The 23,236-nt window shown below is 37.0% G+C and overlaps 1 protein-coding gene across 1 annotated transcript in view; it reads right to left on the bottom strand.

Annotated features, from left to right (window-relative positions):
* The window catches only part of FMN2 (formin 2), a 393,129-nt gene that overhangs the window by 17,388 nt on the left and 352,505 nt on the right, over positions 1–23,236 (bottom strand). The window contains exon 17 of the mRNA XM_027046367.2: positions 13,880–14,029. Coding sequence (XP_026902168.2) covers positions 13,880–14,029 — 150 coding nt within the window. The remainder of the gene's footprint in view (positions 1–13,879; positions 14,030–23,236) is intronic.

The following is a 23,236-nucleotide window of genomic DNA, read 5'->3' as shown; positions in this document are numbered from 1 at the left end:
TGTGGCCAAATAGAATTTTGTTAAACTTTCCTAAAAAGTTTACCTCTAGGCCATAGGAATTCAAACCAAAGAGGTTAATTTTTAAAAATACTTTTATCTCATAAAGTTAAGATCAACTATGGATATGCTTTTATTTCTGATGTTTTATCCTTGCAAAATATGTATTGCCTAAATGTATAATGATAATTAGATTTTTTAAATTTTATTTATTATTTTTTTAAGTTTACTTATTTATTTTGAGAAAGAACATGTGCAAGTGGGGGAGGCGAGAGAGAGAGAGAAAGAGAGAGAGAGAGAGAGAATCCTAAGCAGGCTCCATACTGTCAGCATGGAGCCTGATACAGGACTCAATCTCACGAAACATGAGATCATGACCTGAGCTGAAGTTAAGAGTCAGACACTTAACCGATTGAGCCACCCAGGCACCCTGATAATTATAATATTTTAAAGATTAAAGACTTAGTACTGCTATTCCTTTCCTTTTCTGTACCCAACAAATTTTAGAGGTTGATCTCTACACACTTTTGTGACAAATTAAAGTTTAGAGGACTAGAGATTCTCACATGCAAACTTCTATTTCTGGCTATTTTAAATTCTAAATAAAGGTCTCTGATTCTGATAACAATTCTGATCTGTGGTTTTCTCCCACACCACCAAGCAATTTATTCAATTCTGACACATAGATAGCATCCGATCCCACAGGTTAAGGCTCAGCCCCATAAGACTGCATGCCCCCCACCCCCATCCCTGCCTCACTTCAGATGTCTATAGCAAGAGCTGGTTACCACCTGTGTTTCTGACCCATGAGCTACAGATGGAAGGTTCCAACAACCCCCTCCTTGGGTTCAATTAATTTGCTAGAACAGCTCATGTAGCTCAAAGAAATATTTACTTACTAGATCACCAGTTTATTATAAAAGGAAATAGTTCAGGAGAGCCTGATGGAAAAGATGCATAAGGCAAAGTAGGTGGGTCCTGTGGGATTTTAGGAAGGCTTTATTACATAGGCATGGTTGATTAAATAATTGGCCATTGGTGATTGATGCAGTTCCTCTTCTCTTGTCAGAGGTCAGGGGATGGGATGGAAAGTTCCAACACTCTAATCACAGGATTGGTTCCCTGGCCATCTTTAGGTGACCTAGGGGCTTTCCAAAAGTCACCCTATCACATAACAGAAGACATCTTCATAACTCTCATCACTTAGGAAATCCCAAGAGTTTTACAAACTCTGTGTCAAAAACTTGGCTGAAGACCAAATATGTATTTCTTATTACAAACCACAATATTGCAATGCCTATAAGACATGGATATTCAACATATTCTTTTGAAAAAGAGTGAATGTCTACATGATGTAACTTAATTTTATGTTTTGTTATTTTTCAAAGTGATGGTAAATGCAGCCCAACCTTAAATGTCCATATTATAAAACAATAGAGAAATATTAATAGGGCTTAAATATATGGAATAAAGTACTAATTCATTAATAGGACTGTAGAGTACTCTGTTTATTAAAAAAAAAAACCCAAACCTAAAAATGTTGCATTTATATCATGTCTAATTACTGGGTTCTGCTACACATGATTATGACACAAGATCACCCCGATGGAATACTAAGTCAAGGATGCTACTGCCCCAGTTCTCTTCTAAGTTGGTGGAGATGAGGGTCATCTTTGGGTTAATGGAACTCAGGAGATCAGGCCCTCTCTAATATGACAGCCACCTTTACCTCCAGGGCACTCTCCCATCATCTCATCTCCCAACAACTCTCCAGAAGCACCCCAAGGGAGAGTAACATCGTGAAACCCAGGAAGAGGTGGTAGTGACCTCATGACTGCGGGTCCACTCGGCTTGCCGCAAAACAGCTATGGCCTCCACTCACACACCTAGAATTCTGTCCTCATGGAGACTTTCTGAAAATCATTACTTCATTATAAAAAGCCAGAAAGCTTGAATCTGCCTAAGTATCCAAAGGACAGGGCAGGCCTACTTCCTGACTGCACAGGATACCTCCATTCTCCTCTGAGCCTTAGTCTTTACTTTGCCAAGTATAACCATCAGTGAATTCCATACAATGCAGTAGGGGACGCAGCTCAGGGTTGGAGAGGACTGTGTGCCCTTTCTGTAAATGCAGAAGTGGCATGACCTATGTAAGGCACAGCTATTCAAACAGGACTTTATATAGCTCAGCATCAAGTTTTAAATCATTCAAGGAAGGAATCTGTAAGGACACATACCAGCCTTTCTCCAGAGAGAGATCAATGAACTGTGGAGACATGTTGGCCAGGAATACTTTCTTTCATCTAGATTTAGAGTGTGACACACGGGTACCAGCCTAACTGTTATTCCTAAAGGAAAGAGCAGTCTTTATAATCAATTGGAGGTGGAACATGGCCAGGGCTGCATGGGAGAGGATGGAGAGAAAGCTGATGGATTATTTAGAGCATGTTTAACATTATTCAACACGATACAATGACAGATGAACTTGATTAAATAAAGTTTTCAAGCTTAGAAAGACATCCAAGGCATCAAGGATCCTAAATATTTTATTATAGATCTTACCCAGGAGACAAAAGCAAACTAAATCCAAATGGGATGAAATAAAATAAAAATGCTCATAGGTTTCATGTAAGACAACGTTCAGAAAGAGTGAGCACACAAAACTTTGTGTATCTATATACTGATAATATTATAGTTATAATTAGAAAACCTAAATTGCAAAAAAGAATACCATTTCTGGAGTTATATTTAGGTATAATGCAATTTCTTTTTTTTTTTTTGGTCCAGTAATATTACTACTCTTAAAAATTGCAAAACCATAGGGGCACCTGGGTGGCTTAGTGAGTTAAGTGCTTGACTCTGGGTTTCGGTTCAGGTCATGATCTGGCAGTTTGTGGGTTCAGGCCCCATGTCTGACTCCACGCTGCCGATGAAGAGCCTACTTAGGATTCTCTCCCTCTCTGTCTGTCCCTCTGCTCACTCTTTCTCAAAAACAAATAAACTTTAAAGAATTGCAAAATCATAGCTCCTAAAACTCCAAGAGCATTAGAATTGGATATGAAATTATAATGTACATAAAATATTATGTATATACAATAGTCTAAATGATGATTATGATGATTTATGATTTAAAGGTCCTTTTAAGGAGGAATAAATTGTAAACAACAGCTTTCTTTTCTTTTTTTTTTTTTTTTTACAATTTTTTTAACGTTTATCTATTTTTGAGAGACAGAGTGTAAGCTGGGGAGGGGCAGAGAGAGAGGGAGACACAGAATCCGAAGCAGGCTCCAGGCTCTGAACGTCAGCACGGAGCCCGACGTGGGGCTCGTGAGATCATGACCTGAGCTGAAGTCGGATGCTTAAGCGACTGAGCCGCCCAGCACCCCCACCAACAGCTTTCTATATAAACCAAAGAACCCAAGCTTATTATACCAACTTGCCATGATGATTGTTCAATCAATAGATACTTAAATTGACTGGAAATGCCAATATCCAAGACATTATAATTCTACAGCTAGTTCTTTGGCATCAACATGGTTAGTCTTCACTGAGTGCCCACCGATCAGGAAGTACCCTATTATTTCTTCATCAAAAAGGTGCCTTCTTTCCCTGGGCTCAGATTCCATTCATGAACTAGTAGTTGCTCATGGTTCAAACTGCAAAGCGCCAACTGTTTATGACAAGCAGAAACAAACACCCTGAGCAGCACGTTGGCCAGAAGGCCTGTGGAGTGGGGTCCTGAATGAGTGCCCCAAAAGGCAAGAGAAGCACTAGGGCCATTACAGTGAGAGGGTGAAGGTTTAATTAGAAATGAGGCTTTACCCCACAGTAAACACAGACAAATTTCTTTCCCTTTTATTTTCATTTATTTTAACCATTTATTATATATCCCCTATTTTTTGTGAGTATTTATCACTTCTTTATCAGAAATACAGGCTGAGAAAACTTGACAATATGACTCCTATATACATAAGATTTGAAAATGTTTATTTACAATAGATAATAACTTCAAAATACATACACACATATACATACATAATATTTAATACATTGTGTGTATTTTTTAAATTTTTTTATTTTAAGTATGTTCCACGCCCAAAGTGGGGCTTGAACTCAAGAGATCAAGAGCTGCATGCTCTACTGACTGAGCCAGCCAGACACCCCATGTTGTGTGTATTTTTAACATGGCTTATGATTTCCTGAAATGGGTTTACACGGGAAAAGCACTGGCCCATTTCATCATTATAGAGTCAAGCTATTATAAACTCATCATCTGAATTAATGGGGATCTTTTTGATTTTGGAATGAGCTATGCAATTTCTTTTTTTTTTTCACAGTTTTTACCAGCAAATTTATCTCTCAAATTTTGATTTATGTAATATTCATGTTCATAGTTAAAAGATTTGTTTTCCATGAATACATACTGAACTCTAAGGGCATAGGGGATAGATAGCCCAAGAGTGTACCAAGAAGGAAGACAAAGGAACTTTTTTGTTAGGACTTCAAAGCAATCAGCAACTTAAACAGATCACTGAAGGTGGTGAGCACATCCAATTGTGGTCTGTTTTTATGCTTAGAACTCTAATGTGAGAATTCTACTTATCTTAAAAAAAACAACAGCTTTACTGGGGTGCCTGATTGGCTCAGTTGGTTAAGCTTCTGACTTTGGCTCAGGTCACAATCTCACAGCTTGTGAGCTCCAGCCTCCTGTAGGGCTCCATGCTGACAACACAGAACCTGGAGCCTTCTTCAGATCCTTTTCCCATCTCTCTCTGCCCCTCTACCACTCATATGTGCTCGCATGTGTATACACACACACACACAACAAACACACACACACTTTCTCTCTCAAATATAAACATTTTTAAAAAAGCTTTACTGAGATATCATTAGCATACTATAAAACTTGGCCACTTAAAGTGGACAATTCAATGTTTCTTTTAGTATATTCTCAGGGTTGTGCAGCCATCTAATTTTAGAACATTCCATACTCCCAAAAGAAACGTCACTTGCCGTCCCTCCACACACCACTCTCCCCTCAACCCCCAACACAGCTAATCTACTTGCAGATCCTATATATTTGCCAATTCTGGACATTTCATATAAGTCAAATCATACAATATATAGTCTTTTGTGACTGTCTTCTTTCACTTAGCCTAATATTTTCAAGGTTCACCCACAGTACAGCATTTATCAGTGCTTCATTTCTTTTCATTGCCAAATAATATTCCATTGTAATATTCACATTTTATTTATCTACTCATCAGTTGATGGACATTTGAGTTGTTTCCATCTTTTGGATATTATGAATAATGCTGCCATGACCACATGTGCAAAAGTGTTTGTGTGGACGTGTGCTTCTACTTCTCTTCGGTATAAACATAGGAGGGAGTTGCTGGGTCCCGTGGTAACTCTGCGTTTAAACTTCTGAGGGGATGCTTGACTGTTTTCCAAAGTGGCTGCAGTATTCTACATTGCTGTCAGCAACGTGAGACTCTCACAGGTACTCCTCATCTCCCCCAACACTTGTTATTGTCCACCTTTTTCTCGCCGTCCTAGTGGGCATGTCTCTGTGGTTTTAATTTACATTTCCGTGATGGCTAATGATACAGGGCACCTTTTCATATGTTTATTGGCCATTATACTTACTTTCTGAAGACCATTCTCCATCTGCTCCCTACAAAGACACTGAATAGTACCTAATTTTTTTGTATGTCCTATATAAAAATATATATTCTTAAATTCCTTCAATACTGATCTCCATTCTTGGTTCCCTCCACACATACCTCTTACCCCTCCATTACACACACACACACACACACACACACACACACACACACATATACACACACATACACGCACTCAGCACATGCTTTCACAACTGATTCCTTTTAAAATTGGATTTGGTGCTTTATCACGGTTGCTTCTAAATCTTAACCAGACTTCAGCAGCAAAACCAACTAAGTTAATTGCTATTTGTCAAACAAAATAACTACCAGCATGTCTTGGTCTAACCTTTGCTTCAAATCTTTTGTAGAGACCAATACCTAAAACACTGCGGAGACAATCTCTTCCATCTTTACCTCTCATGACTAGTCTCTGATTATCCATTATTTACTTTAGAATTCCAAACTTTTAAGAAGCACTTTCCATTTCTCTAAAACCTCATTCGCACTACTGGGAACAGAGGTGGTGTCAGAGTGGAATCCTGAAGCAAAGCAGGTGGAATTCTTTGTTTGAAGAGGTCAGAGTCAGCATGGAGAATATCATAGTGGGAATGAACTGCGGGAGCCTCTTGCTTCTTACATTTTTCACTATCTTAAAAATCCAGGCTCTCGTAGAAGCCCACACAAACCTAAGAATTTGTTAATTTGATATTGTACAAATCTAACATATCTAGACCTCCTCATCCACTAGATTATAATCGTGACTTTGTTTGAGAATATCCTAATGAAACTTAAAGTGACCCCTTAAAAATACCATCTTGCTTATAAAGGAACAGCTTGTGTAAGAATTGTTTTCAGCCCATATAAGCTACATGATGTTATTTTTTCATGGGCAATTTAAAATATCTACTCCATGATGTAATTTTGATCCAAAATGGTTTCACTACAAACTTTGCTAGGACATCAAAAAATATTTTTAGCAAATGCTGAAGAAAAATTAATAATTGCTCAGTTAACTTCACAAGCCTTTACAAACTTACTGGAAGGTACAACAATGTTTATTTAAATCCTTTTTAAAGCAAAAATATCTTTGGACAAGCTACTTTCTTGGCTTGGTGCTGATTCTCTGATGGGGAGCTGGAACCAGAAACTCTAAGGGTGAGTTTCTTCCGTTTTTTAACATGAGGCTTTTGAGAAAGGTTTTTCCAAGATTTAAAAAACATCTCTTGGAACATGGCAAGGACAAGAAATGTGAAGATCTTTTTCATAATGTTTACCTTATGATTTTAAATCATTCTTGGAGAGCAAAGTTTTAGAAAGTATATTTCTGATATCCAGGGGGTCACATCTTTTTCCCCAACCTTGTCTTTGGAAATCATTTTAAGATAGAAAGGGAAAATTTGCATTCTTGATCTCTAACATCCTGGCTAACACCAACTTGTCTTATATGAGCTAACTTATATGAGCTTAGACTTACAATTTTCTGACCCTCTATAGCTGGTACAGGCTGCAACATGCAAATAGCAAGTTCTTATTACATGAATCACATCAGGTTATTCTTTTTTTAAAAACCCTTTTTGATGACTTTCTATTGCGCGCACAGTAAGAGTCAATCTCTTACCATGATCTCCAAGAGACTAAATGATCAGGCCCCTGCCTATCCATCAAATTCATCTAATGACCTTCATCTTTCTTGGAGTGCACCCAATCTTTTTTGCCATGTTGTCTGGAACTTCCTACATCTCTGCCTGGCAGGGTCACACACAATGTTGCCCCTTACCACCCTGCCCTTTCACATAGCTGACTACCTCAAATTCTTTAGGTATCAATATAAATGTTGCCTCTTCGAAAAGGCTTCCTCTTACCACATTTTAAGACACATCTTCAAAAATGGTTCATTACTTTCCTCATGTTACTTATTTCAACCTGTAATTTAAAACTGTGTTTGCTTTTTTATTGTCTGCTTCTCTACTAAAGTGTAAGATCCATACAGCCAGCAAAATTGCACAGCACACAGGACATAAATAATTTTGAATAACTAATAAATAAATGAATCATCTATTATGTCTTAATGCATACTAATTTCTCCTTTGGCGAATATAGATCACCTTCCCTATACATTCTCAGGCTCCATTAGCCACAATTCTGACTCTTGTCAATTGTTGTACTAAAGCTTCTGCTATAGAAAGTCAGAAGTAGGAAGAGAAGTTCCTTATGTGTTGTTTCTCTAGACATTGATGCCGGAGTTAAAGGAGAAAATGGTTGGCCAAATTTCTTTAATGCTGCACTGCAAATGCAGTAAAAGAGGCAATTTCACTTAGGTATCCAACAAATACAATACATAACAACAAACCTTCTTTCCTTAACTCTATTCTTCAGGTATATTTTTCAAATACTTTGAAAATGGTCACTTTCTTCTACCCTAATAACCTCGTACTTAAATCTGAACATATAGCTCACTTAAATATAAATCATGGAAACAGGAATGTTAACATGGCATGAAGTGCTCTCCAATTTAATGCATAACCTTCTAAAGCCAAGCATTCAAATCCTTTTCCTCTAATTACAAATTTCAGCTGGGCAGAAACCAGACTTGATTGCCACATGCTTGTGCAATTAGAGGAGTAGTTATCCTTTCTCCTGGTTCATCAAAGACTACCTGTCTCAAAATAAAATAAACCAGTAAATTAAGTTAGACAACATTTTAAACACAACCCTTACTAATGCCACAACCGATTTATTAAATTAAAATGTCTTAAGCCAACTAAAAATAAGATTATGATAGGCCACACTGCACACTATGGTGTTGGAGGCCCAGTTGCCTAGAATGACCTTACTTCCATGGACTGCCTGTGAAAATCCAACCCTACCTCCAAACTCCCTGTTAAAAGTCCTCTGGACAGAATGAACCCTTCACCCCTGCCCCCAGTTTCTCTACCACATATACCACCACACCCATGCTAGGCTTTAGGTCAACGAAGACAGGACCTTCACCACATGGACATGAATGTCTCCCGTGCATAGTAAGAACTCCATATGGAAGGACAGGATACTCACAAATAGCTTCACACAGTTATACAGCTGAAGCCTGCCTAAAAACTGAATTCCGCTTACAACAGAGCAAAGTGAGAAGTGAAGTTGTTTTGGGCCCCATTGTCTTCTCCCAGGACCACAGTCCCATCAGGGTCAAAAAGCACATGTATTCCCAATCAATCTGTGCTTCTTTCCTCTAACTAATATAGCTCTTGTTGTCCAAGCTCCACAGGGCCTCATTGATGGCAAGGTAACACTGATGCTACTGTCTTCCTGAAAATAAGAGATAAGGACTGTCCATTTCCTGACATATTAGCAATATGCTCTGTGAGGCCTTTAGGGAGATGCTTGGCAAAGTAAATACTGGTTTATTCCCCCATCTTCTGGAGACATCCAAGATCAATTTTTTCAATTATTTTTCACATATTTTGTGCTGCTCCGTGATAACAAGTCTAGATTTCTTACTGACAATTGTATATGCCTACTTCCAAGTATATATATAAAAAAACACTTTTTCTAAATCATGACAAAACTAACAGGTCAGTTGTCTAAAAGCATCAAAACAGGAATTCCTTTGTGTATCATGGTGAAAATAGGAGGGATAGACTGTGTGAACATTCTCAAGCAAAAGTTCACCCTTCGACTCAGAATCAAGATGTTTTACCTAACCAAAAACTGAGTCACAAAAATGCCTTGTATTTAATGAATATGTTCTTGAGACGCTTAACATGCCTTATCAATATGTTACAAGCACCTTATAGATAGTCATCATCAGGATATCATTTATATTAAATGATGGAGAAACATCCATTGACCATTTGGCATATAGACACTGTGCTATATACTCTAAATATATTATCTCATTTAGTCTACACAAGAACAGTGCGAAACAATAAGGTATTGTTAACTCCATTTTGCAGTTTTGGAAACTATGACTTTCTATGACTAGGCTGTTAAGTGAAAGAGCTAACTCAAAAATCCTCATGTGTTCCAAACCCCATCAATTAGAAAGAGAGCAGACCTTTTTGAGACCTTTCACAGATGTGTAGAAATTCACCATTTCTAGAAATATATTTACTTACGCATATGAGTCGTCAGGACAGAGCCAGAAAATACAAAGTTACTACCACTCTATACTCAGAACCAAATAGAAATGATGGGATAAGAAATATTTTTACAGGCCTAACAACCTTAAAGATATTATTCCATCTATGAATTCCAAATTAGATGAAGGAAAACTGGATCAGAAAGCAAACATTCAATCACATTATGAAACCATTGTTCAGATTTTTTCTACCATGCTAAGACATTCTGCTAATTATACAGATTGTTTTTAAAGGCTTAATAAATTTGGGGTAGTATATTTAATTTTTTGGAAACTGTTCTTCTCTAACTCCAGTGACTGCGGTGAAGGAAATTGTCAATCATGGCACCCCTCCTCTCTGCCTGTACAACCGGGTCTGTGAACTATTTTACTAACTATGGTACCCCACGCCTGATCCAGAGTTGGGCACAGCTCATCTGGAGTTCTTCCTTGGAATTATTCTAGATGCTGGAGAGTGCTCTCACCTACTGGGTTGTGAGAATGTGAGTCATGCCTATGACCTATGGTCATGGGACCACCCTTAAATAAACAGCCTTGCTTGGAAACTAGACTAAACCACAGAGAGTGGTGGCAGGGGAATGAGAAGGGGAGAGCATGAGAGTAAGAGAGAAACAGAGAGAGGATAAGGAAGGAGGAGGAGGAAGAAGAGGAAAGAGGATATTTAAGAAGACAGATAGTGAGTGACAAACACAGACATACCTGGCTAACCCCCCCAGACTGCAGTTAAAATTTCTGTATTCAGAAATCTACACACAAGTTCCATCCCTGCCCTTCTGTGGTTTGACTGTCTAAACAAAGTTTCTCCTTTTGTTTAAGGGTTTTTGAGATTTTTTTCTACTTATAATGATAAACTTACGCTATGTAAGAAAGCATGTTCATTACTTCATAAGCAAATTCCTATTCCTGTGTCTGTGTCAAATACAATGATGCAACAAGTCAAATCGGCAAATATTTATGGAGACCATAAGTGGGAAAAGGCATTGTGGCTTAGTGACAGTGAGAGCTACATCAAAAATGAAGACACAAAACATCTCTTTGGTAAATAAAGACTAAAATGCAAATACCACAATAGTTACGGTATAAAATAAAAACAGACACACCATTAGGCATTATCAATGTATGAAATTGACTGAATAAAATATGCAGGTAATAAATACAGGGTACCAAGGAGGAACAATCAGGTTAGAAAACAACACTCCATTTTAAGCCTCTGTCGTGCTATGTGAAGTTCTACTCTGAATGACACAGACTGAACCAGCAGTGTAACACCCTTAACTGACCACATCCCGTTTCCTATCAATGTCTGAGGGTATGAAGCATTCCTAAAATATCCTTCTATTTATCTACAGAAAATATGATACAAGGCTTACCCCAGGACAAGGCTGGCTTCATGGGTGTTGTTTGTGCACTTTTGGAAGTGCTCTGTGCTTGGTTCAATGCTTTGCTGTCTTGAAATTTTTAAATAACTTTTATAACAAGGGGCCCCACATTTTCATTTTGTACTGTTTCCTGGAAATTGTGTCACTGGTCCTATACTAATGAAAGAGACACATTTTCTACAAGTGAGTCAGACCAATGGTCTTCCTTATCAAAACAACAGCATTTGCTGGGTAGGATAATATATTTCGGAAGTTAAAGGGCAAAGAAGCACTCACTCACTAGCCTCATATTCCTTAACCTTCTATTAAAAGCAAGTTATTTTGAAAAAATGAGAAGTCTGCAGTGAAGAGCAGTTATAATCTGCCAATTCACAACACTGTCATCAAGTGGTGAGCAAAGTCACCAAATGTTGCATCAGAAAGCAAAATCATCAAGGGGTGGGTAAAAAAGCCATGGTATAGGGGCACCTGGGTGGCTCAGTCAGTTGAGCGTCTGACTCTTGGTTTCAGCTCAGGTCAAGGATCTCACAGTTCATGAGATTGAGCCCTATGTCCAGCTCTGTGCTGATAGTATGGAGCTTGCTCTCTCTCCCTCTCTCTCTGCCCCTCCCCTACTCATTGGAGCACATTCTCTCCCTTTCTCTCTGTCTCTCTGTAAATAAATGAAGAGTAAAAAAAAAAAAAAAAAAAAAAAGGCCACAGTAGAGTCCTAGGGCATGACAAGCACAGGATGAAGGACAAAAGAAGCATCTGGTTCATTTATGAGATACCTAGCGAAGAAAAGCTAGTTTGGGTCATGTTAAATGCACACAATATCACAGAACAGTGGATTGGTATCAACAGTGATCCCTAGCGACACAGCTCTACCTCATAGAGCACAGGCTAGATGAGACCGAGTATCACTGGGAAATTGTGCAACTGAATTAGTCAGTCTCAACAGTTCCTCGGAGACGGCATCTCACCAGCTCCTGTAGAGGCATGCAGAGTAAAGGCAAGCTACAATGAGAGTGGGTACCTACCTTCTTGTCTCAGGATCCCTAAAAGTAGCACCATAGGACCCTGCCAGCCTTCTGAGATTTACTTATTTCTTTGATATACCATCAGAACACCTACTCCAAAACTATAGCTCCATCCATCCTGTCTCATTGACACCTACCTCTCATCATTTCCACCCTCATTAAGGAGTCCAGCCCCAGCCATCAAACAAATGGCTATACACGGCGAAATACTCATCTGTTTGATTTGTACACTCATGTGACTGAGGTGTCGGCCCTTTTCCAGGGGAACAAGTTGACATTAGAGATGAAAAGAGGCCTGTGGCGAACCAGTGAGGGACCTGGAGGGGAGTTGTAGGTAATGTGCCGAGGTCAAAAGAAGATTCCTCTTTACAATTTTCCAAACTGACAGGCTTTGCTTAGTAATTTTTTTTCTGTAAAGATAACATATAACTAAGTCTGAAGGGAATGAATGATGGTTTAAATGGGCTTGTAGTTTAGGAATTACCTCTCCTATCTATCTCACCTGTATGGACTTTTGACTAAATTGCATCTTTTATGTTAACCCATAATGATGGACTTTGAAGTAGAATACTCTCATTATCTTTAGAGTGGATGTTTAAAGTGTTTTACTTCTGTTCAAACCACTCTCTTTTTCCATCTACTATTCACTGAGGTATACTTTCTTCTATGATAAGGCTATGGCATCTAAGTGATGCATATGAGTTGGCATTCATAGCATAGTCTATGTGCTCAATAAATGCCAGCAATTAATTTCAACTGACTTAAGGATATATCAGAATCTACTTATATATGAAAACTAGGTAGATAATCATGGTTTTGTATGTAAGGAGGACAGGAAGCAGAAATTGTGGAATTTTGTGGTATGATGAACAAAGTCCCTTAGGATATAAGTTTCCTGAAGATCTAAAGCAAAGTCATTGTTAGTGCAAGGATATTGGAAAATATACTAATTCAGTATTAGGATTTGGTTTACAGGGCTGATTATGTTTCTTTTCCATTCTCCCACTAGACCCAGCTATTTAGGGCTGCTGTCCTGGGAGGGCTAGCTTTCCTCCTGAATTAATATTCAATATGCCTCTATGGAATATCATAATTAGTGACAGAGACTTTATTTTATGTACTTAAGAAATTTCCCTTCATCCCTGAAAAAATTTACTTTAGGAAATGTAGTATAATTCTACAAGAATCTTGAAAGATGTTTTAAAAATATTGATCATCTGTTTCTTGGTGACATTGGGCAGAAATTTTAATACAAATGGTGAAATTTCAACAATATGTCATGAATTGAGCAAAAACAAAAGAAAAATGAGTCATCTTACCTTTGTAGTCTTTGCTATTGGCCTTTTGAGGTGAGTAGGTTTATCATCTCAGCAAGGTTGTTCCACTCCACTTACATGATCTGCTTGTGTGTGGTTTCCTCATCAGAGAAGTTGTTTTACCAGACAGTGGTCCTGGCAAACCATCTCCTCAGCTATTCTCTGTAGCATCATAGCCTCTACGCCAACCCTTCTTACTCAAACTCCAAATTTTGCCAAATCTCAGCACCCTGTTAGACTTGATATTCCAGGTTGAAGGCCATCTAATTTTTCATTCAGGCTATAAAACTTGGCAACCCCAGTGGTGTCACACCTAATAAAATACCAGTTTTAAAATGCCATTGTGCAAATGAAAAAAACCTACCTTTCTTGTAGAATGAGTTTGTTCTCTTTCTTCCAAAAGTCTTTAAAGTCAGAGCTGAATTCATGCCAGATACTGAAGAAAACATTTGGGGACACTTCCTTCTCTCCAATTTTTGGTTTCATGAAGAAATAGGCTGTAGTCTCCAAAAAGCTGTCAGAGCGCACACACACACAAGCATAAAAGCTATGATTACTTTCCAATATGGGATATTCTTTCTCCATCCAAATGTTGATTTCATTCATGTGCAGTTATTATTACCATGAGAACTCAAAATTTGGAAGCATCAACAGTAGTCTCCTATGGTTTCATGTTAGAGTTTTGGATACAGACGGTAGCAGCTGATAAGAATCCTCCCTATACTGATAACTATGCCTGGTCCAATTCCATTTTCAAAGTTAATCACCAAGTGCCTGACATATTTCAGAAATAAACCCTGTACTCGAGCTGGGACCTACTGAAAATAGTGGGTCTATAATTTTTTCCAACACTCTAAAAAAATGAAATATCAGCCATTTGTCCCCAAACTAATATGTATTCTATATGTATTTAATATCACTACATACATTTTGGCTTCCTACACTGCCAGGGAAAGAAGAAAGTGAGTTCCAGAAAATGGTGACAAGTGTCCCATCAGATCATGGCAATCTCACTGAGTGGATACCAATATGGCAGCCAGTACTGTGACAGTAGACTGACAGTGCCACTCTTCAGAAGGTGGTGCTTAAAACTATAGCTACATGAAGCTCAGAAGAGTTTCAAAAGGCCTGATTGACAGAGAACATACAACTAATAAACGGTAGATTTAGAACTCCCCAAAGTCTTCTGTTCCTATAAAAAAATGCCCTGAAAAGGACCTAGGCCAATAAAACTGATAATGTCATAGAGAAGAGACGTGGGCAGCTGGTCAGAGTATGGCCAGAGTTGCTGAAAAAAGAAGTGACATTCCAATAACCTTTGCCCCTCTTCCCTTTCTTCCCCCACTTTGGTAGTGGGCAAGCATTAATGCTGATACACGAAGACCAAGTTTGATTTACTATGAAGTAAAATTTTCTAAGGCAACTTGAGTTTACCATATTGTATTGTTTAAGAATATGTGTACACACATATATACATTAACACACATCTGGGTATGTATTCAGTTTGTCATATAGCTGATTTCAAATCCCTATCCTGAAAAAAAAATACGAAAAATATCTCATTGAGATGAGCATTAATAAAATGAGATGCGCAAGGTGAATCTGCTCAGAAGACAAAGGAGACTGAGCATCACACACAAAATCAAGAATTCTCAGCCACCTTAAGAGTTACCAGAGGGCTAGTCTGTATTGTTTTTAAACTCGCCTTATAGTGGTCTCTGAGCAGCAAGATTCCCAGGGACACCAGCGTTTAGATTCTGGGATGACAGAATTTAGATGCAGATTTAGATTCAGATTTAGATTTGCATTTACATTTAGAGATGTGAGCAATTTTTTGATCAAATGTGTAACTCCTGGGAATCATATATTTCTTCCTAGTTAGCCTAGTAGGAAAAATGACACAGGAAAGAAAGTCAATTCTGAGAAAGAGTCAGGCTGTGAAGGGGATATTGTATCTGAGAATCTGGCTGCTGTGAGCTATGGTAATGACATCAGGATACCTCCACAGGAGGTATTGATGGCATGAAGACTGCAAGAAGAGTGACAGCAGGGAGCAAGAGCAGTCTAAGACATTTCTGGGTCATATTTTATTAAAACTGATAACATATATACATACTTCCCTCCCGGGAAAAGTGGTAATTCTCCTTATATGCCTAAAGACTATTTATGACCTAAATGGCAGAAATCAGGTCTCAAATCCTTGACTATCCACTTATTCTTTTCCATCATTTCTCAGTATTTATGCTTTGTAAAATTTATTACAGACCAAGCCAGTCTACTTGGGCAGACATATCTAAGTTTTAATCGTTGGTTCATCTGTTCAGCCACTTACAACATTTTGAAAGTTCTATCATGAGGCAGCATGGTATAAAGGAAAGAATATAGGATTAAGAATAGGAAGACATAGGATATTGAATCTTGACTATCTATACGAGCAAACCATTTCACATCATCTGACTCAGCTTTTTCACCTATAAAATAGTGAATGTCATAAGCAATTTAATTCCAAAGAACATTAATTTCCAAAGTGTTTGTTAAATGTTTTAACACAGAAGAAACTTATTTTGTATTGCATATTATTTTACATTACATATATTCTATATTAAATATTAAGAAATATAAATATATATTTACCAAATATTTTCTCTAAACTGTATTAATTGAGTTCAGGTTGATTTATTAATAAAATCTTATGTGATCATGTTCCCTGCTATTTTTGAATTATTGGCATGCAGAGAGGTTTGCGATACTAGTAATAATTACTCTAATCATTGAATAATTTTCCCTTGGCTTTGTCCTAAATTGCCTACATAGCTTTAAGAAGATAACCATTTTTGAATTTCAGTTTTGAGCTTTTAGTTTCTTCATCTGTAAAGTGGAGGGTATGTCTGCTTTTCTATATATCATAAAGATTAAATGAAAAGTACTTGCAAGTTATAAACTAAAATAGAAATATATGTATTAACTTTATAAGGAGCAAGCATTTTTCACTAAAAACATTCTATACACAAAACTTAATAAATTTGTGGGACATATTAGTATCTTACTATTGAATTAAAGTCCAGTGTGAAATTGCTGAACAGAATGATTCCCAATGATGACAACCTATGTACTTAGTCATTTCTTTGGAAGTGGCCACAGTGAAAGACAAGTGTCACCTAAGTATGACACAGAGAGTAAAGAATTACCTCAGGACCACAAATGCTGTCCCAACTCTATTCAACAACCCCACATCCTAGAATAAAGCATAAGCACTTTTCAAAACCAACCAAACAGATGATAGGCAAAAATTTCTACAAGTGATCAGAGTATACCAGAGGTATTTTTGGTTATATAATCCTGTCTATATTAGGTGGCATTCAGCTAATCCAAACTTAAATAACATGAAAGATACCCATTTGGTTGATGGGTCGAAGGGATAGATTGTATTCTTTCTAAATTATCCTTTTTTTTTCCCCCTAAATCTGAATCCAGGAGGGTCCCATCCACCATACAGTAATACAGGAACACAAAAGAATGTGGGCATTTTATCTGGGACCTTCATCACTACTGGCTGCTCTGTGAGGCTCTCTCGAAATAACTGTGACACGCTAGGAGCCAGTAGTGAACAGAACTGTAGTTATCACACTAAGAGAATATAGCAATCATAGTAAAAGACGACTTCAGAGGTCACCAAAAATCAAGAGCCCTGTAATCAGGATTCTTAAATAGCCCTTTCTGGAAAAGATCAGTACTACACTTCTTTTACTACAAACATGGTACAAATATACTGCTCTGCAATACAATTGAGGTAGCCACAGAGTTCTGAAAACATAGCTCCAGCAGAATTGTTTTGAAATTTCTCTGAATCCTCACATAAAAACAGAGAAAGCAACTGAGATGTTAAAAATCAAAGCTAATAGGAAAATATCTGCAAAAACACTGTGTCCAATATCACCACAAACTTCAAAATGCAAACAGGTGGGGGGCATCTGGGTGGTTCAGTTGATTACACCTCCGACTTCAGCTCAGGCCATGATCTCGTGGTTCGTGGGTTTGAGCCCAGCGTAGGGCTCTGTACTGACAGCTCAGAGTCTGGAGCCTGCTTCAGATTCTGTGTCTCTCTCTTTCTCTGCCCCTCCCCAGCTCTCTCTGTCTCTGTCTCTCTCTCTCAAAAATAAATAAACATTAAAAAAAATTAAATGCAAACAGGTGGGACAAACCACTGACAACACAAAACCCAATTCATAACATCATCTATATAGGAGGAGGCAGAGGAAAATAATAGAGGGACCCCTAAAAACAGAAGAACCCCTGAATCACAAACAGGCACTCTTAAAAAGTGTTAAGGGCCAATCTGAGGATTGCAGCTGAAATTGGAAGGGGTTTTATGCATTTTAACTCATGGAAGAGGAGAAAAGATCTAGAGTAAGTACTGAAAAGGATGGGAACAGTCTGCAATACAAGAAGTCTTAGTACTAACCAAGAGAAACTCCCTCTTATGGCAAAGCTCTGCATTGATAGAAAATGCTGGGAGTAGATGCAAATTGTGCAGGATAAACACAGGGACAAAGAAAATAGAAAATGCAGATACATTAGAGGGGAAATTTTGCAGGCAGTATTTTTGTTTTATTCTTTTTTGCCATTGTGCACAAGCAACAAAAGAGAAATCTCTAGAACAGTGAAACTACTAAAGCTATCCTCATTCATCTCTTCATCCTAAAAGTTCAGTAAAAATAATTTCATATAAAAATGAGGAGAAAAATATTGGGGCAGAAAAAAGTATGCCACTCAAACACTAAGCATAGCCATGTTGATGTGGTTTTATTATCAGAGAAACAGATTTCAAGACAATATTATTACAGCATGATTTCATAATGATAAAAACATCCCATTTTCAGAAAGACATAACAATCCAAAATATGTATGCATCTAAGAAGAGTTTCAAAATACATGAAGGAAAACCCACAAAACAAAAAGGGAAAAGAGGTAAAACCATCATAATTGTTTAACATCTTTTCTCAGTAATGGACAGAACTAGAAAAAAAATCACTAAAGGTTATAAAAGTTGTGAATATTATCCACAAATTGACCTAATTCACTTTTACAGAACACTGTAATCAACAATTAGAATATATGAGAGCATATGAAAACCTTCACCAACACAGATCAGATACTGGATCATAAAAGAAGTCTCAATAAATTTCAAAGGACTGAAATTATCCAGAATATGTTCTCTGACCATAGTGGCTTTAAATTATGAAAAATTTAAAATGGTATATCTAGGGGCGCCTGGGTGGCTCGGTTGGTTAAGCATCCGACTTCGGCTCAGGTCATGATCTCGCGGTCTGTGAGTTCGAGCCCTGCGTCGGGCTCTGTGCTGACAGCTCAGAGCCTGGAGCCTGTTTCAGATTCTGTCTCCCTCTCTCTGACCCTCCCCCGTTCATGCTCTCTCTCTGTCTCAAAAATAAAATTTAAAAACGTTAAAAAAATTTTTTTAAAAATGGTATATCTAGGAAATCTTCATTCTGGAAATTAACTAAACTGCTATAAATAACCCATGGGTCAAAAAAGTAATCACACATACAGACACACACACACACATACACAATCACAAAAGAAATTAGAAAACATTTCAAATTGACTAAAATTGTAAACATAGATATCAAATATATATTTGGGAGCAGATAAAGCAGTGCTTAGAAATTTGGAAGTTTAAAATATCTATAATTAGAAAAAGTACTTATAATTAGAAAAATAAAGGTATAAAATGAATAATGTAGGCATCTACCTCAAGAGGTTAAAGAGAATCAAATTAAACTTGACTAGACAGAAGAATGGAAATAATAAGAACACAAAATAAAGAAATAGAAAAGAAACATTACAGAAAATTAACAAGACCATGAGCTGAATTACTGAAAAGTTTAACAAAATTGATAACCCCCTACCAAAGTTGATAAAGAAAAACAGAAAACACAAATCACCAGTCCCATAGATGCAAGTGGTGTTATCATCATAGACCATACAGGCCCTAAAAGCATAATATGAGATATTATCAATAATTTTATGCCAAAATCTATTAAAAATTGAAATTACTTTCAATTTTAATGAAGTTTTAATAAATAATTTTTTATAAACTCGTAATAGAAAATACCCCTTTCCAAATACTTGCAGTCCAAATTGTTTCACAGGTGCATTAACAAACATTTAATGAAGAAATAATGCCAATTTAACACTAACTCTTTCAGAAAACAGAGAATGAGGGCACACTTGTCAACTCATTTTATGAAGCCACCATTACTCTGATGTTAATACCAAAAACCAAAAACATATTAAGCAATCACTGTAACCTGTCACATTAGCAGAGTAAAGAAGAAAAGCCAAATGATTATTTCAATAAATGAAGAAAAAGAATCTGAAAAAACTCAACTAATTCATTTTTACAAAAGAGGAAAAATTCTCTGCAAGATAAGAAGTAAGGCTTACACAATTAGATAAATGACATCTGTGAAAAGCGTCTAGCTGACATCATACTCAAAATTATATATGCTATATGATTCCATTTATTTTTTTTATTTTTTGTTAATTTTTTTTTAACGTTTATTTATTTTTGGGACAGAGAGAGACAGAGCATGAACGGGGGAGGGGCAGAGAGAGAGGGAGACACAGAATCTGAGCCATCAGCCCAGAGCCTGACGCGGGGCTCGAACTCACGGACTGTGAGATCGTGACCTGAGCTGAAGTCGGATGCCTAACCGACTGAGACGCTCAGGCGCCCCTATATGATTCCATTTAAATGAAATCTATGTATATACAAAATTAATCTATGTTGATAGAAGTAAAAATAATGATTGTCTCTTCACAGAGGTGTGAGGTAAACAGATTGAGGCAACAGAGCTGTTTTAAATCATGTTTGAATGGTAATTACTCATTGAACTTGTTTTATTGTATAAATTATGCCTCAATTAACAAAGAAAGCAAGTTAGAAAAACAAAAAAAAGAGAGAAAGAAGGAGAGTGGGAAAGAAGGAACTGAAAGGAGACTGTGATTAAGTCTATGTTTAGTAGTTTTTTTTTATTTTAAGTTTATTTACTTATTTTGAGGAAGAGAGAGAGAGAAAAAATGAGAACAGGGGAGGGACAGAGAGAAGGAGAGACAGAATCCCAAGCAGGCTCCACACCATTAGTGCAGAACCTGATGTAGGGCTCAAACTCACAAACCAAGCCGAGATCAAGAGTAGATGCTTAACTGACTGCACCACCCAGGTGCCCCTATTTAATAGCTATTAAAAGAAAAAAACAAACCAGGGATAAAATAATGGCTCTGCAGACCAGTGGGAACATGCCAGAGACAGGCTTATAAACAGATGAAAATTATTGGCTAATATTTCAAGATATGCTAAATGAAATTAATAAAATGATAGAAGCTATAATAAACATAATTCAAAGTAGAAAGACTCAGAAATGAGATGGTAGGATTTAGTAAAGAACCATGAAGTTTTAAATATTTCACACATGAAGACTGGACCAGAAGTAACAAGAGTTAATAAGATCAATACATCATTTGTTAATAGAAATAAAGATAAAATGAAAGAAATATGGGGGTGCTTGGGTGGCTCAGTCAGTTTGGCATCTGACTTCAGCTCAGGTCATGATCTCACTGCTCATGAGTTCGAGTCCCACGTTGGGCTCTGTGCTAACAGCTCGGAGTCTGGAGCCTGCTTAGGATTCTGTCTCTCTCTCTCTCTCTTTGCACCTCCCCTGCTCATTCTCTGTCTCTCTCTCTCAAATATAAAAATAAAACATAAAAGTGTTTTTAAAAAGAAATAAAAATTTAGGAACAAAGAGAAATGAAGAAAAAAAAGAGAAAGTTACAAATATAAAAGACAAGACAGCCCCATAAGTGTATTATAAAAGCCTCTACAAAAGATAACCAAAGCAATGGCATGGAATACATACTTAAAAATATGACTCAAGAACACTTTTTAGGAATAAATAAAAGTATTTGGTGCTACATGTTAAAAGGGCATGCCAATAGTCAACTCAGACATATTCTAGTAATAAAAGTATTATATTTAAAAAATAAGAAAAAATAAAAATAATCCTTTGGTCATCATGCAAAAAAAAAACCAAAACAAAAACAACAACAACAACAACAACAACAAAACAAGTCCCTAACAAAGGAAAAAAAACTTAACTATCACCATATATTTAGACAATATCCTATGTCAGAGACAGTGGAATAATATTTAAGATACTAAAGACAAAAAGAGTGAACCAAATATTTTATACCCAACCAAACTAACTTTTGTTTACAAAGGGTGCAGGAGGACTATTTTCAGTTTGAACAAATGGAAGAAAAATTGTTCTAATGACAAATTATCGAAGAATCTACTAGAAAATGAGATTCAGGAAGTCAAGATACAGAAGAGACACTGATGTAAGGATTGGCAGATCAGGTTTCTCAACATGGAAAAAGACACACGATGTTAAATCTTACAGTTAAGAACACTGCCCTGAACTTGAACTGGAAGTGTTGGTATGAACTAACAATGTACTCTAATTCCAGCTCTGCCTACTAACAGGTCTAGTCACAGTACTAATTCAATACCAACTATACTAGCACCCAGATCTGTGATCTCCAAAGACCATTCTAAATAACGGACCCAGTTCTGCTTGAAGAAATAGCTCAGTCCAGCACTGGGGAAAATGTACAAAATGAACCTGGAATGTCCTATCAAAGAAGACAGTAAGAAAGCTCATACCAAAATAACTCAGAAGTGAACTTAAAGATGGAACATTTTGTATATTAGTAAGAATAATAACTGCAAAGGACTGAAATACCAAAAATGCATTTGATTCAATGAATTCACCATAATGCTTAATACTTTCAAAATATATTTGCTTACTGTTAGAAGATGCTAGAGAACCAGTTATTATTTTGAAAACTGGAAAGTAAGGAAATATAACACATTTCCTCAATGAACCATACCACTGAATAGCTCTATGCCAAATGAGGGAAACATTTTCTTTTATAACTGAGAAAAATGACAACATGTCACAATTTTACAGTTCCTTATAAATTAATGCACCAAGACATTGATTATCAAAGGTTGGTATATCACAAGAAAAGACAATCAAGTACTTCCATTTGGTAGAACACACCACAACTTGAAAAACAGTTCTGCCAAAATATTCAGACCTAAAAGTGACCAAGTGTCTAGAGCTATTTACTAATCTGCAAGAAATATGGGGCAGAGGATCTTGATTACCTGCATTAGTAGGATAAAATCAGTTAATTTGGAGAAACACTATAGAACTTCTATGGACTGAATGTGTCCAAAATTTTCATATGCTAAAGACCAAATTCTCAATGTAATGGTATTTGGAGATGGAAACTTTTGGAGATAATTAGGTTTAGATGAGGTATTGAGAGTATAGCCCCTATGATGAGATTAGTGCTCTTATAAGAAGAAGAAGCCAGAGCACAGCTAATCCCACCCCCAGTCTCTGCCATGTGAGGACACAACAAGGTGACAGCTGTCTACAAGCCAGGAAGAGGGCCCTCACCAGACACCAAGTCTGCTGTCACCTTGATCTTGGACATTACAGCTTCCAGAACTGTGAGAAATAAATGTTTATTGTTTAAGCCATCCACTATATGGTATTTTGCTGTTATAGCTAGAATTAAGATAAGAAAAGATGATCTAGTTTCCTCAATAAATAAATTTCAAGGGGAAAAA

This window comes from Acinonyx jubatus, chromosome E4 (genome assembly GCF_027475565.1).
Source record: "Acinonyx jubatus isolate Ajub_Pintada_27869175 chromosome E4, VMU_Ajub_asm_v1.0, whole genome shotgun sequence".
Classification (NCBI taxonomy): domain Eukaryota; kingdom Metazoa; phylum Chordata; class Mammalia; order Carnivora; family Felidae; genus Acinonyx; species Acinonyx jubatus.
The sequence above is the reverse complement of the archived record's forward strand: the minus strand, read 5'-3'. Positions and strand labels throughout refer to the sequence as shown.